Below are 19,310 nucleotides of genomic sequence, written 5' to 3' on the forward strand. Positions count from 1 at the left end.
ATGTGCCCCAGCCCACGGAGTGGGGCCTAAGTGCTCTGCTCCCCTTTCATCCTGCCTGCAGGCGCAGGGGGCGGGTGTGTGACGCGGGGCCGGCAGGTCCCTGCATTGCCTTTGGGGGGCAGCGGCCAGGGGAGCATGCAGTGAAGGGCTCTCCTCTCTCCTCCCAGGCGGCACCGTGACGCAGCAGGTTCCAGTGCAGACCATCCAAGTGCATCAGGCCCCACAGCAAACGTCTCCATCCAGCGACAGCAGCACCGACCTCGCCCAGACCTCTTCCAGTGGAACAGGTAACCTGCTCCGCGGCGGCTGGCTCGCTGTCCCCGGCCGCTAGGCCTGGGTGCGCTTCCCTGGCCGTGCAGGGCTGGTCTGCGCCCTGCTCAGGGTGTCAGGAAGTACATCACAAGAAGTGTTGTAGCCAACATGAGGGAGTTCTTTGTTGTTCTTTGTCCTAACACAAAAAGAGGTACTGATCACAGAACTAAACATGAAGGGTCTCTTAAGTCCAAGTGATCGTCAATCATATTTATAATGTGCAAGCAGAGTAAAATACAGACCAGTAATGTATATTATTGGCTTCAAAAGAGCCAATTTCACAAAGCAGTTTACGATCCACGTCAGCTGGTGGGAAGAATTTTATTGGATCAATGTGAATGATCGTTGGGAATCATTTAAGAACACATTACTAGATGCCCCAAAAGTCTCCGTTCTTCTTCAAGTGCTTGTTCGTGTCCATTCCAACCAGGTGTGTGTGCGCTGCGTGCACGACCCATGGAAGATTTTTTTTCCCCCTAGCAGTAACCGTAGGCTGGCTGATCCAGGGCTCAGGTAGAGAGGCAAGTTGCCTTCATAAGAGCGTCTTTCGATGAACTGGGACCGCTACTGAACGAGGGGAAATCAAAGCTGTCCCCAGTTCAGAGGATAGGATGCGTAGGGGAGGTACTGGATTCGACACACGCCAGGGCAGTCCTTCCCAAAGTGAGATTTCTAGCCCTGGGTTACATTATTCGAGGTCTCAGACAATTCCCCACCACCACAGCATGGAACTGCCTGAAACTTCTAGGACACGTGGCTGCATGTACCTACGTAGTACAGCAGGCCAGACTCAGACTTCGACCTCTTCAGTCATGGCTAGCGTCCGTGTATCGGCCAGTCTGGGACAGTTTAGACGGGATCGTAACCCTGCCTCGCCCAGTACTCGACTCCCTGCTGTGGTGGCTCGACCCGCAGGTGCAGGGTCCCCTATACCAATCTTCAGCCATCCCTCTCTCTAGTGATGGACGTGTCAGACTTGGGCTGGGGGGCACATTTGGGAGACCTCAGTACACAAGGCCTCTGGTCTCAGGCGGATCTCGCTCTACACATCAATGTCCGAGAGCTGAGAGCGGCGCACCTAGCATGCCAGATCTTCTGAGCCCACCTAGCAGGGGGCTGTGTATCAGTCCTGACAGACAACACCACGGCAATGTTTTATATTAACAACGGGCGGGGGGGGGTGCACACTCCCCTCCCCTGTGCCAGAAGCCCTCATGCTATGAGACTCGTGCATCGAATGTTCTACACAGCTGCAAGCATCGTCCCTCCCTGGAGTACAGAACGAGCTGGCGGACCATCTCAGCAGGTCGTTCCACGGCCACGAGTGGTCCCTTCGCCCGGACACAGAGAACTCAATCTTCCATCAGTGGGGCTTTCCCCAGATAGACTTGTTTACCACACGATGCAACAGTTCTGCTCCTTCCTGAGTCACAGCCCAGGCTCCATCACGGACAAGTTTGGCTTTCCCCTGGGTGGAGGAACGGTCTCCTATACGCGTTCCTGCCCGTCCCTCTCGTTCACAAGGTGCTCCTCAAGATTCGCAGGGACCAAGCTTTGGTGATCTTGATAGCTCCAGCCTGGCCCCGCCGGCACTGGTACACATCACTCCTGGAAATGTCCTGCCACCCTTCCTGGACCTAATAACGCAAGATTGCGGCCGCCTCCAACATCCAAACCTCTAGTCGCTCCACCTCACCGTGTGGAAGTTCCCTAGCTGAACCTAGTAGAGCTGTCCTGCTCTGATCAAATCAGCCAAGTTCTCCTTGGCAGCAGGAAACCCTCCACAAAAACTGCCTACCTTGCCAAGTGGAAGAGATTTTCAGTCTGGCGCAGCGCCTTCTGTCCCCAACGCTTGCCTTGGTGCCACTTATCCTGGACTATCGTCTCTACCTCAAGCAGCAGGGGCTGTCCATGTCATCAATAGGGGTTCACTTGGCTGCCATCTCCGCCTTCCATCCAGGCGCAGAGGGCTGCTCGATCTTTGCCAACCCGTTGGTCAGCCCTTTCCTTAAAGGGCTCGACAGATTATACCCGCAGGTCTGACAGCCTGTCCCGGCTTGAGACCTCAATCTGGTCCTATCCAGATTTATGGGGTCGCCATTTGAGCCCTTGGCAACGTGCTCGCGCGCTCTCTCTCTCTCTCTCTCTCATACAAGGTGGCGTTTCTGGTAGCGATAACCTCAGCCAGGAGGCGTTTGAGCTCAGGGCCCTAACATGAGTCCCCCTACGCTATGTTCCATAAGGACAAAGTCCAGCTCAGGCCTCCCCCGGCTTTTCTCCCAAAGGTTGTCTCCCAGTTTCACATCAATCAGGACGTCTTCCTGCCTGTATTCTACCCTAAGCCGCACTCGAGTGGCAGGGAGCAGAGGCTTCACTCGCTGGATGTCCCGAGGGCACTAGCCTTCTACAGCGACAGAACGAAATCATTCCGAAAGTCCGTCCAGTTATTCGTGGAGGTGGTGGACAGAATGAAAGGTCTGCCTGCCTGTGTCATCGCAACATATCTCGTCGTGGATCATATCCTGCATTTGGGAGTGCTACAGCCTGGCAGGGGGGCCCGCTCCTCCGATCACTGCGCACTCCACCAGAGCTCGGATCTACTCAGCAACATTCCTGGTGCAGGTTCCCACCCAGGAAAGCTGCAGAGCAGCGATGTGGTCCTCCTTACACACTTTCACCACACGCTACGCGATTACCCAGCAGGCCAGAGACAATACGGCCTTCGGACAAGCAGTGGTCCAGTCAGTGGTCCAGTCAGTGGATGACTCCGACCCACCTCCTGAATTTAGGCTCGGGAGTCACCTGGTTGGAATTGACATGAACAAGGACTTGAAGAAAAAGCGGTTACTCATCTTCTCGTAACTGTTCTTCGAGCTGTGGTGTTCATGCCCATTCCAATACCCACCCTTCTACTCCTCTGTTGGCGTAGCCAGCAAGAAGGAACTGAAGGGGTGGCAGGTCGGCAGGGCCATGAAGGCACGACAACGGGGGTGCCCAGACCCACCCGACGGATGCTGCTAGGGGAAAAATCTTCCGGCTGTTGTGCACGCGGCACGCACACATCTGATTGGACTGGACATGAACAACACATCTCGAAGAACAACAGTTACAAGACGGCGATTAACCATTTTTCCCCCAATCGGAGAAGAGGGCCGGACTGGTTGAAAAACTGATATGACTTGGATGGAAATGAAGGCAGCTGTTAAAAAGTATATTGTGACAGGTTCGGTCAGAGAGATCCCCTTGGGACAGTCACCTGATGTGCTGAAAATACCTCTGAGCCAGTTTTCCCTGCCAGTGTGGGACTCCAGAATCCTGTCTTGTTGAGCCAGACACGCCAGCCTGCTGCAACACGGACCCAGGGTTTGGGCCACACCCCCAAAGCTGCAGACTTTAAAAACAGCTCCGCAGGTTACCTCTCCAGCACCCAGACATCCAGTTTCCAATGGGATCCAAACCCCAAATAAATCCGCTTTACTCTGTATAAAGCTTATACAGGGTAAATTGTTCGCCGTCTATAACACTGATAGAGATGCACAGCTGTTTGCTCCCCCATGTAGTAATCACTTACTCTGGGTTTATTAATAAACAAAAGTGATTTTATTAAGTATAAAAAGTAGAATTTAAGTGGTTTTAAGTAGTAACAGACGGAACAAAGTAAATCACCAAGCAAACTAAAGTAAAAACATGCAAGTCTAAGCCTAATGCATTAAGAAACTGATCACACCCTCAGAGATGTTCCAACAAACTTCTTTCACAGACTAGACACCTTCCTAGTCTGTGCCCAATCCTTTCCCTGGTACAGTCCTTGTTCGTTCCAGCAGACATCTCAGGTGGTAAGCAGGGGCTTTCTCATGATTGGCAGCCCCTTTTGTCCTGCTCCACTCCCTTTAATGGTTTTGGCCCAAGGTGGGGATCTTTTGACTGTTTGTCCCCACCCCCGCCTCATCAGTGGAAAAGTACAAGGATTAAGATGGATTCTAGTATCCTGTGACATGGTCACATGTCACTGTAAGACCCCTAGTCTCCATGCTTCCTGGTTGACCCACACATATGAAGGCTTGCAGGTAAATAAACCATTTACCACCAATTGTCCTAGTCACTGGGAGCCATCAAGATTCTAAACCCCCATTAATGGTCCACATTTTGCATAATTACAATAGGACCTCAGAGTTGTACTTCATCTTTCTAGCTTTAGATACAAGAATGATACATGCATACAAATAGGATGAATATATTCAGTAGGTTATAGCCTTTGTAATGATAACTTACAAAGAGACCTTTTGCATAAATCATATTCCAGTTGTATCATATTTACAGTCATAAGCATATTTCCATAAAACAAATGGAGTGCAACATCACTAAATTTTATTCATATGAAAAAGAAATGGAAGAAAGGGGAAGTTGATAGAAATTTCTATAAATCAGAAATTAGGAATTGTAGAAAATGGGTAAGGGAAGCAAAGGGACACGGAGAAATCTGTAGCAGATATAAGGACAATATGGAGTTTTTAAAATATATTAGGAACAAAAAGAATCCTGACAATGGAAATGGTACAATTATCAAAAAATAACACAGAAAAGCCAGAAGTTCTCAATAAATATTGCTGTTCAGTATTTGGGGAATAAACAGATGATCTAGTCTCATCATATAGGGATAACATACTTTCCATTTCACTAGAATCTCTGGAGGTATTAAATAGAAACTACTAAAGTCAAAACATTTTGAAATCACCGGGTCCAGATAACTTGCATTCAAGAGTTTTAAAAGAGCTGGCAGAGAAGCTTGCTGGACCATTAATGTTGATTTCCAATAAGTCTTGGAGCCCTGGGAAATTTCCAGAAGACTGGAAGAAAGCTAACATTGTGCCAGTTTTAAATAGGTGAATGGGATGACCCAGATAATTATAGGCCTGCCAGCCTCCCATCGATCCCAAGCAAGATAATGAAGTAGGCTGACCAGATGTGCCGATTTTTATAGGGACAGTCCCGATTTTTGGGTCTTTTTCTTATATAGGCTCCTATTTACCACCCCCACCCCCCATCCAGATTTTTCACATTTGCTGTCTGGTCACCCTATAATGGAGCCTCTGATACGGGACTTGATTAATAAAGAACTAAAGGAGGGTAGTGTAATTTAATGCAAATCAGCGTGGGTTATGGAAGGTGGATCCTGTCAAACTAACTTGATACCTTTTTTTTTTTTTTTTTTTTTTTTTTAAATGAGCTTTCAAGTTTGATAAATGTAGTCATGTTGTCATAATATACATTGACTTCTGTCAGGGGCTTGACCTGGTATCAAATGGCATTTTGCTTACAAAACTAGAATGATATAAAATTAACATGGCCTACATGATATGGATTTAAAAACTGGCCAACTGATAGGTCACAGAAATACCTGTAAACAGGGACTCATCGAGCGGGTGTGTTTCCAATGGGCCCCACAGGGATTGGTTCTTGGCCCTAGGCTATTTAACATTTTTATCCATGACCTGGAAGAAAACATAAAATCATCCCCGATAGTCTGCAGATAACACACAACTTGGGGGATGGGTAAATAATGGAGAGAGGTCTCTGACTCAGAGTGATCTGGATAGTTTGGTAAGCTGGGCGCAAGCAAACTATATGTTTTAATATGGCTAATTGTAAATGCATCTCTCTGGGAACAAAGAATGTAGCCATGCTTACAGGATAGGGGCCTCTATCCTGGGAAGCTGCGACTCTTGAAAAAGATGCGGGGGTTGTGGTGGGTAATCAACTGAACATGAGTTCCCTGTGTGACGGTCTGGCCAAAATCGCCAACGGGAGCCTGGGATACATCAACGGGGATCCTGCGTAGGAGCAGAGGGGTTGTTTTATCTCTGTCTGGCACTGGTGTGACCACTGCTGGGATCCTGTGTCCGGTTCTGGTGCCCACAGATCAAGAAGGATGTTGATCAATTGGAGAGGGCTCAGAGAAGAGCCACGAGGACGATGAAAGGGTTAGAAAACCTGCCCTAGAGTGATAGACTCAAGGAGCTCGATCTGTTTAGCTTAAAGAGAAGGTTAAGGGGTGATTTGAGGACAATCTACAAGAGTCTTCACCGGGAACAAACATTTAATAATGGGCTCTTCAGTCTAGCAGACAAAGGTCTAACGTGATCCAGTGGCTGGAAGTTGAAGCCAGACACATTCACACTGGAAATGAGGCGAACGACTCACCCAGGGTCGTGCTGGATTCCCCATCGCGGGCAATTCCTCAATCAAGTTTGGCTGTTTTTCTAAGAGCTCTGCTCCGGGAATGATTGGGGGCCGGTGTCTGGCCTGTGCTCTCCAGGGGGTCAGACAAGGTGACCCCAATGGGCCCTCCTGGCCCTGGAATCCAGGATCCCCAAACCCGCAAACGCCGAGCTAAGGTCCCACATAGAAGAAATCCCAGCCTGGGAACGCCTGGCTGATGCACCCAGCCAACCTGCCCTCTGCTTGGGGGCGACAGCAGGAGCAGCTTGTGAAGTCTCTTAGAAATCCCCAAAATCTAATGCAGGCAAATCCCAGCTGGGCATGAATCCTCATGGGCCGGCTACTCCAGGGATGCAGGGCAGGGGACGTGGGGCCAGCGGAGGCTCTGGGGGTGCAGTGCTTGTCCTGCCTAAGGAGTGCTGTGGAGGGGCAGTGCAGGGGGGCTGCAGGTCGTGCTCTTCCTGGGGAAGCCCCTCCCGCTCCTCTGACTAGCACTTGCTCTGTTTTCCTGCCAGTGACACTGCCAGCGACGATCATGACTTCATCTGTGCCAACCACAGTGGGAGGCCACATGATGTACCCCAGCCCTCACGCCGTGATGTATGCGCCCACCTCAGGCCTGACAGACGGGGGGCTGACCGTCCTCAATGCCTTCTCCCAGGCATCCTCGGCAATGCAGGTCTCCCACGGACAGGTCCAGGATCAGGGTAAGAGGGCTGCTCCCCATGGTGCGCCAGACTTCCCTTGTGCATGGTTTTCCCCCCCCCCCCCCCCAGTGCATCCGGCCCCCGCCCCCATGTCCGGCCCCCACCCCCAACCATCTCCGGATGATCCTCTCTGCCTGCTGGCAGCAGGGGGGTCACCCTCTTCCCCAGCAGTGGGGGCTGGATGTGCCTAGAGCCATCTGTCACCCCAGGGCCATTGAGAAGGGTGGGGGAGAGCAGCCATTTTGAAAGAGGGCAGCTGTTGAGTGGGGCTGGGTGAAGCATTCAGGCAAGCGGAGCACCAGCAAAAACTGACCCTCGGCCCTAAGAGATGACGTCAAAACCGACCCATTGCCCCAGACCTGCTCGCCAGGGACGGGAGGTGTGAGTGGGAACATGGGGGAGCGGGATTTGGGGAGTACATGGGGGGGGCAGGGAGACTTGGGGGATGCGCGCAATGGGACAGGAGGGGCATTTTGGGGGTGTGGGTTGGGGCAGAAGGAAGGGGGATTGGGGAGTGCATTTGGGGGTAGGAAGGGGATTTAGGGAGGGTGCACAGTTGACATGGGGAACAGGATGGGGGATTTGGGGGTGTACGTGGGGGGAGGTGAGAAACAGGAGGGGAAGACAGTTTCGGGGAGCACAGGTGACTTGGGATGGACACTGGCTCCTTTGTGCTGCCTTGGCGATGGAGAGCAGCAGTAAGCCCTGGTGAGCCGGCGCTGCGCATTGTGGCCACTTGGTCTGGTGCGGATCGGGGTGACGCAGCCAGTGCGCATGGCCGAACCACCTCTCAAAGGCTCTATGGCAGGTGTTTAACACGGCCCGCTCCGCCGCGGCGTTCCCTGGGGCCCGGCCTGCTCCGCCGCGGTGTTCCCCGGGGCGCGTTCCCTGGGGCCCGGCCTGCCGTGGCGGCGTCCCGGGGCGGAGGATCTAAGCGCTGACTCTGTGTGGCAGGTGCGGTCCCCCAGGTGTTCCTGACAGCCCCATCGGGCACTGTTCAGATTCCGGTCTCAGCCGTCCAGCTTCACCAGGTAGGCACAGAGCAGTTTGGTGGGTATCTCGCCCACGCCACCCATCCGGCCTCTCCCCCACACCAGCCCTGCGGATGTGTGCAGGCCGCTGCCCCTCCCCCTGGCCGCAGAGATCCCCAGGGGTCACTGGTAACGGGGGTTGTCCCAGGCACTGTGCCCAGTGAGCTCTGACCCTGGGAAGGGAGGTGCTCTGAACACAGTCAGCCTCTGGTCTGTGGCGCCCCCAGCCTGTAGGGGAGACGGCAGTAGTCTAGGTGCTAGGCCACAGATGGGACAGGACCAGAGCCTGGGCCGCTTGTTGGCAGCACGGGTGGGTGAGCTGCTCCTTCTCCCTGCTGTTAACAGCGCACCCTCCGAGCCCCGAAGCATTGCTCTGTGGATGGGGAGGCCTGGCATTGGCCCCCCGTGCAATGGGTGGCTCTCTGGGTGGGCCCGTACCCCAGGTCCCTGGCTGCACCCTGGGGTGGCCGCATGATGCTCCCCGGTGCTCTCTTCTCCCTTCTTTCTCCAGATGGCTGTCATTGGCCAGCAGTCCGGCAGCAGCAGCAACTTGACAGAGCTGCAGGTGGTGAACTTGGACACGTCCCACGGCGCTAAGAGTGACTGAGAGGCCCTGTGGTGCCCCGGCCCGGGAACTGCGGCAGCTGCTGCCAGCCGGGTGCCGTCCCTGGCCCGTGGGCTGCGGAGCGTCTCGCCGGCGCCGGGATCGGCAGCGATTCCCTCTCGTACGGACTGCATCACTTATTTATTGTTGCCTTTTCACGTTTCCTTCACACACACGCACGCACACACGGGGCGCGGGGTGGAGCTGAGCCAGGGCCGGGCTGCGTTGGGACGCTGCGTTTCCTGGGTTTTTCTCATGGCAGCCAAAGAAACTCAGCCCTCGAGGGCAGGGCTCCCCCGCCAGGTCCGTAAACAGCCCGGCGGCTCCAGCTGCTGTTTGCCAGGAGTATTCGCCCCGAGCAGGGCACAGGCCCAGTAAAGCGACAGGAACAGCCCCCACCGAAGGAGCTCTCTTCCCAGGTCCAGTTCTCACCCCTCTGCCCATGTGCCAGGGAGGGGTAGAGCGGGTCCAGGCAGCGTGCCTTCAGCATGGCTCCCTCCTGCAGCCGGCAAGCTGCTCCGGGGGGCATCCCAGGCTGAGTCTGCTCCCCTGCCAGGGCATCAGCTCCTCCCCAGCTGCTCTCCTGCTGGCAGGGTGGGCTGGACAGGACCTGCTCCTGCCCAGGTGGCAGCACAGGTGCCAGGCCCTGTGGCAGAAAGCAGCCCCCCAGCAGCGATAGTGCAGCACCGTGGGCGAGATGCTGCCCTCGCCTGTAGCCCTGGCACTGCTGGGACACAGCAAAGCGAGCTCCTGGCGCAGTCCCTACAGCCCCACCGGCCCCGTGCAATGCCTCCTTGGGCTGACGGGTGTCCCTGGGGAGCTGTGACGCTGTCCCAGCACCGTCCATGAGGAGCGGGGCCAGGGGGCGCTGCGTGGGGTTGATGCTGAGAGGAGCCGAGCTGGAAGTAAATGGTGGTTTGCATTTCCCATGATAAATGTCTCTTATTCCGCCTGGCCAAAGCAGTTGCTTTTGTGCCCCCCGGACACTAGCGAGCTGCCTGGGAGCAAGGTAACCTGGGCGTGGGTCCCTGCGCTTCTCAGAGAGCCTGCAGCCCATGGACATAAATCATCTCCATGGGACGCTCCAGGGGCCACCCTGTGCTCTCGTTCAGGTGCCGGGGCTGGGAAGACGCAGGTATGTGGCGGCAGGGTTGCTCTCTGTGCATCGCAGTGCTGCCTGGCTCCTGCCGGGGGCGCTGTCTGCATCTGGGCACAGTTCCTGCCATGGTTAGTGCTTTCCAAAGCACCATTTCAACATGAGGTGGAGGAACCAACTGAAACGTTCAAGGGAAAAACGACAGGGCCCCGGAGCTGCCGCACAGCCTGGCCCAGGAGGCGAAAGGGGGGCGGCGCGGATTCCTTCAGGCACCTGGGAGGGGCGGTGGGGCACCCCCGAGGGACAGTGCTGACCTCGGGAGGCGCTTTGGTCGTGTGGACGGCTCCGCTCAGAAGGAGCGTCCTGTCCTGCTGGGGAGAGGAGAACGTAGGGTGCAGTGAGCGGCTCTTGGGGGAGAGAGGAGGCTGCTGACTCCTTAGGGAACGAAGCAGCTACTGTAACTTTTTTAAATTAAAGACGAGAAGCCTTGAAAAAAAAAAAAGACTTTATTTTTCTAAGTGTTAAACTCAGTATTTATGTAATTCTCAAAGGAATTAAAGTCTGGCTCCTGTACAGTTTTCATGGGGTTTGTACCACGGTGGGGGGCGGGGGGGTAGGGACAGGAAGGGGCCTTGCTTTTTAATTTGTATTGTAACCTTGGACATGGTTCCTCCAGCATTAGCGTTTAAGCTGCCCGCCCCGACGTGCCCACAGGTGCTAGGAATTGAACTGGGGCAGCTCAGCCGTTCCTGCCGGTTCGGAGCGTGTCTGCGTCCCTTGGGCCAGTCTGGGTTGGCCTGCGTGGCGGGCAACCCGGCCCCCGGAGAGCAGGGAGGGGCTGGCTCCTGCTGGGATGGAGGCAGGGAGTCCGGCCTCTGCTCCCTCCTGCTGTGTGGTGGGAAGGGGGAGAGGCTGGCGCGAGGCTCCAGGGCCCTGTCTGGTGTCGGCTGGAATTGGAAGGGCGCCCTCAGAGCCGAGAAGGGGACAGGGCCTAATGGGGCCTCTGCCCCTGGCACCCCACTCCCTAAAGCGGCTGTCAGTCTGGGAAACAAGTGCCTCCAGCAGTGTGTTTTGAGACCACGTTGGGAGAAGTTTCCAATGTCCCTGCGAAGCCTTAATTCTTCCTGAGCTGGGCAAGAGGCCAGCGCCCGGCCGTGGGCAGGCGAGATGCCGGCGTTTCAGGCTGCTGGCTCTCCTGTCCCCCCGGGGCCGTTCTCTGCCCTTCACACCCCTCTCGGTAACGCACACAGACATGGCTTTCCCCACCTCTGCTGCTTTGAGGAGAGGGTTCGGCCTCTCGCCAGCCCTCTCCTTGTGCTGTTCCCTGGGGAGCTGGGCGGGTCCCCTTGGGAGCGTGGACGTCGTTCCTCAGCCCTGGGGAGCTCCCCGGAGTCTCCTCCGAGCCAGGCTCTCTGCTCCTCTGTCTGCGCAGCTCCCGGCTCCAAGCAGCAGCTGACCCGTTGTGGGGCCGCGTAAGGCGGGGTGAGGGTTAGAGCCCAGCCATGGCTCAGGACGATATGCCCAGGTCTCCCTGTGCAACAGAGCCACTTTTCCGGGCAGCACTTTCCCCCTCGTGTTGCTAACCAGGAGTCAGCTCAGGGCAGGGAGGGGTCTGGAGCTGTTGTCTGGCCTTTCCCCCCTGCTTTTCTCAGGCTGACGCTGTGAAACTGACCCCCTGGCCAGAGCTGGAATGAGTTGATTAAAGCCCCCGTGCAGCGTCAGGAAGTTCTCCCCCTCCCCTCCAAAGGAAATGCAGGTTAAACGCTAATGCTGCATTTTATTTAAAGTGCGGACTTGTCAGAACACTTGTGTATCAGGGATGAAATGGCATTTATTGTGTGGTGACCTTTTTAGTTCCTTTTATTGATTGTTTTGGGTTTGTGTGTGTGTGCGAGCGTGTGCTTGGTTGTGTGTGTGCGTGCGTGCGTCCGTGTGTGTGGTGGTTGTGGTTTTTTGTTTTGTTTTTTTAAAACGTTTCCAGGGCTTTCTGGAAGGATGTGGACGTAATCACAGTACTATGTACAGAGCTTTCTTTTGTATTAAAAAATACTCTTTCAATAAATGTATCATTTGTGCACAGATTGGGTGGTCGTGAGTCTGCTTCTAGGCACCGGGTGCTTAAGGAGACCAACTCGGGAGGGCCGGAGGGGCTGAGACATGCCTGGTGTATGTCACTCCTAGTTGTAAGTGATTTCACACGAGCCGAAATGGCTTGATTATAAGTTAAAGAAACAAACTGGGTGCCCAGGCCAGATGGCAAAGGCTGACTTGCTAACGCAGTCTTCTGAAAGCCAATCAGACAACTGCAGATTCAATACCAGCCTCTCCCACCGGCTCCGCTGCACCTGACCTGACAAGTGAACATTTGGGAGAAAGGTTTAGTGTTGATAGAGCAGATCTTCAAATCCTTGGCAATGTCCTTGGGAGCATGCATTGGGGCGTCTTGGGAAGGGCTTGTGGGGAATTTTTAATAATTAACAAAGCAAGGAAGTTCCAAGACCCACAGCCTCCTTGAAATGGAGTGAAGGCTGGGAGTATTAGTAACTTGAGAGTTTAAAAAAAAAAAAAAAAACCTTACCAGGAGGCTGTAATTCTTGCTAACCCAAGTGCCACGCACCCAGGAAATTCAGACATGAGGCTGCAGTTGAAAGAAATCCAAACTTGTAATGCTCTGGGAAAGCACCATGGAGGCACCCAAACAACCTTGACTCTGCCCCCAAGTCAGGCCCTTCCATAACTCTCATTGTGACTAAGCTTTTTAGTGACGGAGGTGACGGCTTAGACCAGTGGTTCTCAAACTTTTGTACTCGTTCCCCCTTTCACACAGCAAGCCTCTTAGTGTGACCCCCCCCCTTATAAATTAAAAACACTTTTTATATATTTAACATCATTATAAATGCTGGAGGCAAAGAGGGGTTTGAGGTGGAGGGTGACAGCTCGCAACCCTCCCCATGTAATCTCGCAGCCCCCTGAGGGGTCCTGACCCCCAGTTTGAGAACCACTGTCTTAGACTAAACTGATTTTTAGAGAGACACTAGGTTTTTTCCTGCCATGAAGTCACTATAGGGCAGAGTTGTAAATTTGGCATTTCCTGACTTTTGAGTGCTGGGTTTTGCTCTACATTCTGAACAGAGGAGTCTTTTGTATATAATTTCCAAGGGTCTTTTAAAAGAAACTCTAATGCCCTCACTCCACCATGGTCCTGATTAAACCCAACCCCTTCAGTATGGCAGCACAGACCCTGCCCACGTGAGTTGAAAGATTAGTTTTATTTTTTCTAATTAATGGAGATATCCCATCTCCTAGAACTGGAAGGGACCTTGAAAGGTCACCAAGTCCAGCCCCCTGCCTTCACTAGCAGGACCAAGTACTGATTTTGCCCCAGATCCCTAAGAGGCCCCCTCAAGGACTGAACTCACAACCCTGGGTTTAGCAGGCTAATACTCAAACCACTGAGCTATCTCTCCCACCGTTGTAGCTGCTGGTGGGTGTAGGCTCTTGTGCTCTGTGGCCCAGCCATGGGAGTGTGTAGCACACTGAAACGGGAGTAAAGACAGCATAGCTGAATCTGTAGCCACACTGCCTTTCAGAAAGAAGCTGCCACAGCTAAGTGGTTGAGTCTCCCATATTAAACACCTGGGTTCTGTTCCCAGCGTGGCCAGGTGTGAGGGATACGAGCCACGGATGTGACCTCAGGTTTACGCTAGGCCAAGACCACTCAGTAGGAAAGTTCCTGAATAAATAATTATCAATGCGGTCAGAAGACAGCTGTGAAATTGTAGTCCCCCATCTGGTGCATCTTCCCTGACCCCCACGGCTAGCTAAGTGGCTGAGGAGCCATTTTGTCCGTGTCCTGGCTGGAAGAGAGACAGGTGGGGTGGTGCTTGTGCAGTACTCATTGAATGTTCAGGGTTATTGACAGCAGGCTGCAGTCAGCAAATTGCAGATGGGAAATGACAATTTCCAACTGCTCCTAATTGCCAGATCTGAACAGATTGACATGGGGCCAGCAAAAGGCATTTCCCTGACCCCAGTACATCCCTCTTGCTGAACTATGGAGTCCTGCTGCATATCATGGAGGAACTAGAGGTCTCAAAAAACAGTCTGTAGAATTGTAACGGAAAAGCATAAGGTAACTAATATAGCAATCACTACCACGGCACCCTGCTGTTCTCTGGGTGGAGAACTAAAACGAATTCCTGAGCAGGGCTTGGGGCACGGTGATTACACACACACTTTCTCAGCATGCTAACAGATACAACTAGAGTCACAATGCTAACAATGGCTACTTTCATGTAAAGACTGTGGCTCAGAGCTCGTCTGTGAAAGTTAAGGTTATATTATGTATGTGCGCTAGATTTTTAGGTCTGTTTCTAACTGGGTGTGTAGAATTATTTTGTTCATTAGGAAAAGATTGCTGTTTGGATGGGCTTGCACGCTACAGTGAGGAATGCAAGACATCTCACTGGGTAGCTAGATGGGATGGATTCTATTTAGAGCCCTGAGGAACCCCTAGAAGAGGAGTGGACAAAAGAGACACAAGGACTGGTCACAGAGGTAAGATGAAAACCAGGAAAGAGGGTGTGAAAATCAAGGGGTAGATAGAATCATAGAGAGCAATCAAGGGTAGTGGAGAAGTCAAGGAGGATGAGGACAAATTGCAGGCTCTGAGATTTGGACACGTCTCTGGAGATTTCAGGGAGAGCAGTTCCGGTGGAGACCGCATTGGCTAGGTCCAAGTGTAAATAGAGAGGAGGAAGGGAATGGCCAGTCCTCTGTGAGGCCAGAGAGTGGAGGGAGACAGTGGGGTAGGTGGAGAGACAAGGAAGGTTAAGGGTAGTTTTTTCAGGATGGGGAAACGGAGGGGACAGAGCTGGACAGGCCAGGGCCCAGGTAGAGGATTGGAAGTGGAGAATAGGCCATTAACCTGTGTCAGATCTCGTCAATAGCCTCTCTGAAGAGCAAGGTCTCCCAAGTGCCCCTGGAACAGCATGACACTTTCAGAAGCTGTTGTTCAACAACTTTCCACCCGTTCCCTATTTACGGTTGTGTTACACTCCCCTGAATCAGGGACCCCAGGGAGCTCAGCTCAGCCCCCATCCAGGCCTGTTGGAGTGTGAACTGTATTCTTCAGTGTTTGCAGGATGGGGGATGACTTACAGAAATAAGGATTTTGAATACATTTTCAATTACAAAAGGGGGTAGGAGAGGGGGAAAATCACATGATACTGAAAGGTCAAATTGAATGTTACAGGAATGTACAAGCATTTTAGGTATAGGATTCTTTGGGAGGGCTGAAGCTAGTATACCCTAAAGGCTCAGAAACTAACAGAGCAAATTAAAAAAACCCAATGTTTGTCATGTAATGACTTTGGGGTGAATAACTAATGATTTTTGAATGCTTGACCTTGTCAGTCTATCTTGGGGTTGAGTATCTGTATTTAGTAAAATTTACAGTACAACTTTGTGCCCTTAAGGCCAGGTGTTTTTGAAAGGTATGTATTTAGGCATCCAGTGGGATTTCAAAACACCTAGTTACAGTCAATCTTTAACTCCTGTGAGCCCACAGAATAAACGTTTTTTCTTTTGTTCATAACAAGGAGCAGCCATTGACAATTACAAACGAGGTGGTGATATTGCAATACAGGAATGTTACAGTAGGGGTGACCGCGGAAGGCTTGTATGCGGTGTAGGTGCGTGGGGGTTCCAGGTCTCAACGTGGCTCTTGAAGTTCCCAGCAACTATTAATATTTCAATGATTACAGACTATTAAACTATACATGAAACAGCACAATGCCACCTAGCTGCACCATGTTAACACAGGTCAATGACGAAGTGCTAAAAGTAATAAAAACAGTTGAAAAGTAAACAATGTAAAGGCGGGAAATGCAGTTACAGGGGCATACCAAAAAAAGACAGGCCAATTCAGGCAGTCAGAATCGCAGCTGTGTCTCTGGGATTTGCTATGAGGCTTTCTGCACTCCTAGCCCTGTGCAGAACACTGATAAGGGATTCTTTGCATGCAGTGCTGTTGTAGACGGGTCGGTCCCACGATATTAGAAAGGTGGTGGGGAGGGAATATATTTTATTGGACCAACTTCTGCTGGGGAGAGAGACAAGCTTTCCAGCTGACACAGATTCTCTGAAACACTACAAAGCATAGGTGCTGGAACAAAGGGTGTTGGGGGGTGGCTGCTGCACCCCCTGGCTTGAAGTGGTTTCCATCATAGACAGGGTTTACAGTTTGGTTCAATGGCTCTCAGCACCCGCACTGTACAAATTGTTCCAGGTCCCCTGCTACAAAAATGAATGACTATGGTAATTGGGGGGGAGGGGGGGGAAGAGTGTCTGGGGAAGACTGGGGGCTGCACGGGAAATGCCGGAGGGCTGCGTGGGGAGGATTGGGGGCGGCGCGGGAAATGCCGGGAGGCTGCGTGGGGAGGATTGGGGGCAGCGTGGGAAATGGTGGGGGGCTGCATGGGGAGGATTGGGGGCTGCACGGGAAATGGTGGGGGCTGTGTGAGGAAGACTGGGGGCTGTGGGGAGGATTGGGGGCTGCATGGGAAAGGGTGGGAGCTGCGTGGGAAATGCTGGGGGGCTGTGTGAGGAAGACTGGGGGCTGTGTGGAGGATTGGGGGCTCCACGGGAAATGGTGGGGTGCTGTGGGAAGGATTGGGGGCTGCGCGGGAAATGCTGGGGGGCTGTATGAGGAAGGCTGTGGGCTGTAGGGAGGATTGGGGCTGCACGGGAAATGTTGGGGGGCTGGGTGAGGAAGGCTAGGGGGCTGCGTGGGAAATGCTGGGGGGCCGTGTGGGGAAGACTGGGGGCTGCACGGGAAATGTTGGGGGGCTGTGTGGGGCAGGCTGGGGGCTGTGGGCAGGATTGGGGGCTGCACGGGAAATGCTGGGGGGGCTGTGTGGGAAATGCTGGGGGGCTGCACGGGAAATGCTGGGGGGCTGTGTGGGGCGGGCTGGGGCGGAGGTTTCTCTGCAGCTGCAGGCACACGCGCAGCTCACAGTCCCGGGCGGGGCTGGCACGCGCCGCGCCCTGCAGGCAGGGGGGGGACCAGCCCATCGCCCCCCCCCCAGCAGCTGCCCCGGCTACCCAAACGCCTCAGTTCTGCGGCGCATGCGCGCCGTCGTTCGGCCGTCCCCCAGCTCCGACCCGTAAGCGAGGCTCGCGCCGCGCATGCGCCGCCGTACCCGGAAGCGGAGCGCGGCCGAGGCGAGGACGGGAGCGCGGCGCTGACTGGCCAGGTGCCGGGCTCGGGACGGCGGCGGGGTGCTGGGGGCGGGGCCGCGCGCTCCGGAGTGTCCGGGCCGGGAGGGGTCTGGGCTGCGGCCCGGGGGCGGGGTCTCGCCGGGCGCACGGAGCCCCCGCAGGGCCCAGCAGGAGGCGGGGCGGGGCGGGGCGGGGGAGCCGGGGCGCTGCAGCGGCGGCAGGGGGGCGGCGAGTGGCCGGGCCGGGAGGGGCTGGCCCGAGGGGTGTCTGTGACGGGGCCGCCCCGGGCGGGAGGGCAGAGCTGGGGCGGCCGGGCCGGGCCGGGGGCACAGGGCTGGAGCTGGCCCGAGGGGTGTCTGTGACCGCCCCGCGGGAAGGGAACTCTCCTGGCCGGAGGGGCGGGCGAGGGGGCCGAGCCCGAGGGGCTGGGCTGGGGCTGGCACTGCCGGGGGTGACGGCAAGAGCCGTGGCAGGATCATTGTGCAACACCCATTCTAGCCCGTGTCCACACGCAGAGACACCCTTACAGGCTGCAGCTCCCTGCCCAGATGCCCAGCTCGGGGGCAGGGGGCCGGCTGGGTCTTTGAACCTCTCTCTGGTGCCCATCAGGGGGTTCGGTGGGCTCCCTAGGGCCGTGTCTGGAGCACGCTGGAGGGCCTGTCGCTGATCAGTGAACTAAGGGTATTTCAGGAGCGGGGAGGTGCCTGGTAATAGGGACAGGTGGCTAAAGCAGGGGGTGGGAGCGAATTGGTAGTGGGCTTGGAGGGGAAGGTATCAAATTGGTTGGAGAGTCCAGCGAGCTGGGGGCGCTTGGAAGAGGGGTGAGGCCGGCGTGCTTGCTGAATGCTGCAGCAGCGTGGAGTTGTGCTATTCCCAGCTGCAGAGTCCGCACCTAAGCGTTCATTAAAATAAGAGTCGCCGTGTGTTTGTGAAGACTTCCTTGCAAATGTGAACTGCGTGTAACCAGTGCAGTGGTTTGAGTCCATAGACCGCCTGAGGAGTTGCCCCATTCATCTCACTGTGACATTACTCTGAAACCTCATGGTACACCTCTACCCCGATATAACGCGAATTCGGCTATAACGCGGTAAAGCAGCGCTCCGCCGGGGGAGGGGGGGGCGGTGCTGCACACTCCGGCGGATCAAAGCAAGTTCAATATAACGCGGTAAGATTTTTGGGCTCCCGAGGACAGCGTTATATCGGGGTAGAGGTGTATTGACTATTTCGCTGCTGAGAACTTGAGTAAAACCACTCAGCTATTGAACTCACCACACAATCCTAAAATGCCTGTCGAGGTGCCTAAAGCCCCAGCTGTTTCCTACCCAGTTGCCAAAACCTCCCGCTTCACCTGACAGCTTTTGTGATCACAAAACTCGGTGGCACATTATGAACGGTGAAAATATGAGGCCAGTGAAGGGAGTGCAATGGAAGATCAGAGTAAATGACGCGGGAGCTGTTGTGTGCTATTTCTTTCCCTGTTTCATTCGGTTTCTAGTCTATGTAAGCTGTTTGGGGCTAGCACCTTCTTTTTGTTCTGTATTTATACAGTATGTGGCACAAGGAGATCCTGGCCCTGGCTACAACAATATATGTATAGACTACATAATGGCATCCACTGTTTAATTCAGAGGAAGCACCCACAGAATCCCAGCTCTGTTGTACCAGGGTGCTGTGGAATCCAGGGACCATGCTACAGGATTTAGGTCTGGATGTGCCCTCCCTCTGCATCTCAGTATAGCCCTCCTTTGCATGCAGAGGCCTCCCTCGAGTTGTAGGAAGGATGATCGTTTCCTTGTGTGATGTTTGCTTGTAGACAATGACTCAGAGAACTGATCCAGATCCAGCTAAGGTGCACAATGTTTCTCCTTATTACCAGCTCCCTTGGCCATGTGGGTAAATGATTCAGGCAGCATCTATTCATTCCTCCCCACTGTCTGCCACATGGACTCCATTAGTCACTCTCTCCGTTTTAATGAATGTAACCCAGCATCATGAATAGTACAGAGATTGGTGCTTTACATGCAGTCTGGTCCCCAGGATCTTTGAGAACAGTGCTACGCACAGCGCATGTCCTATCTGTTCATACTGATAGGAAGTTTCCTCTCACAGGCTGGCCGCTG

At 54.1% G+C, this 19,310-nt stretch overlaps 2 protein-coding genes across 2 annotated transcripts in view; both read left to right on the forward strand.

Annotated features, from left to right (window-relative positions):
- Positions 1 to 12,050, forward strand: part of SRF (serum response factor) — a 32,728-nt gene extending 20,678 nt beyond the window's left edge. The window contains exons 5-8 of the mRNA XM_054022334.1: positions 168 to 287; positions 7,047 to 7,238; positions 8,193 to 8,269; positions 8,781 to 12,050. Coding sequence (XP_053878309.1) covers positions 168 to 287; positions 7,047 to 7,238; positions 8,193 to 8,269; positions 8,781 to 8,876 — 485 coding nt within the window. The 3' untranslated portion in view covers positions 8,877 to 12,050. The remainder of the gene's footprint in view (positions 1 to 167; positions 288 to 7,046; positions 7,239 to 8,192; positions 8,270 to 8,780) is intronic.
- A 5,104-nt stretch (positions 12,051 to 17,154) lies between these two features.
- Positions 17,155 to 19,310, forward strand: part of LOC128834044 (cullin-9-like) — a 63,105-nt gene continuing 60,949 nt past the window's right edge. Inside the window, exon 1 of the mRNA XM_054022474.1 lies at positions 17,155 to 17,225. The gene's annotated coding sequence lies outside the window, so the exon portion shown is untranslated. The remainder of the gene's footprint in view (positions 17,226 to 19,310) is intronic.

Source organism: Malaclemys terrapin, chromosome 3 (assembly GCF_027887155.1).
Source record: "Malaclemys terrapin pileata isolate rMalTer1 chromosome 3, rMalTer1.hap1, whole genome shotgun sequence".
Taxonomy (NCBI): domain Eukaryota; kingdom Metazoa; phylum Chordata; order Testudines; family Emydidae; genus Malaclemys; species Malaclemys terrapin.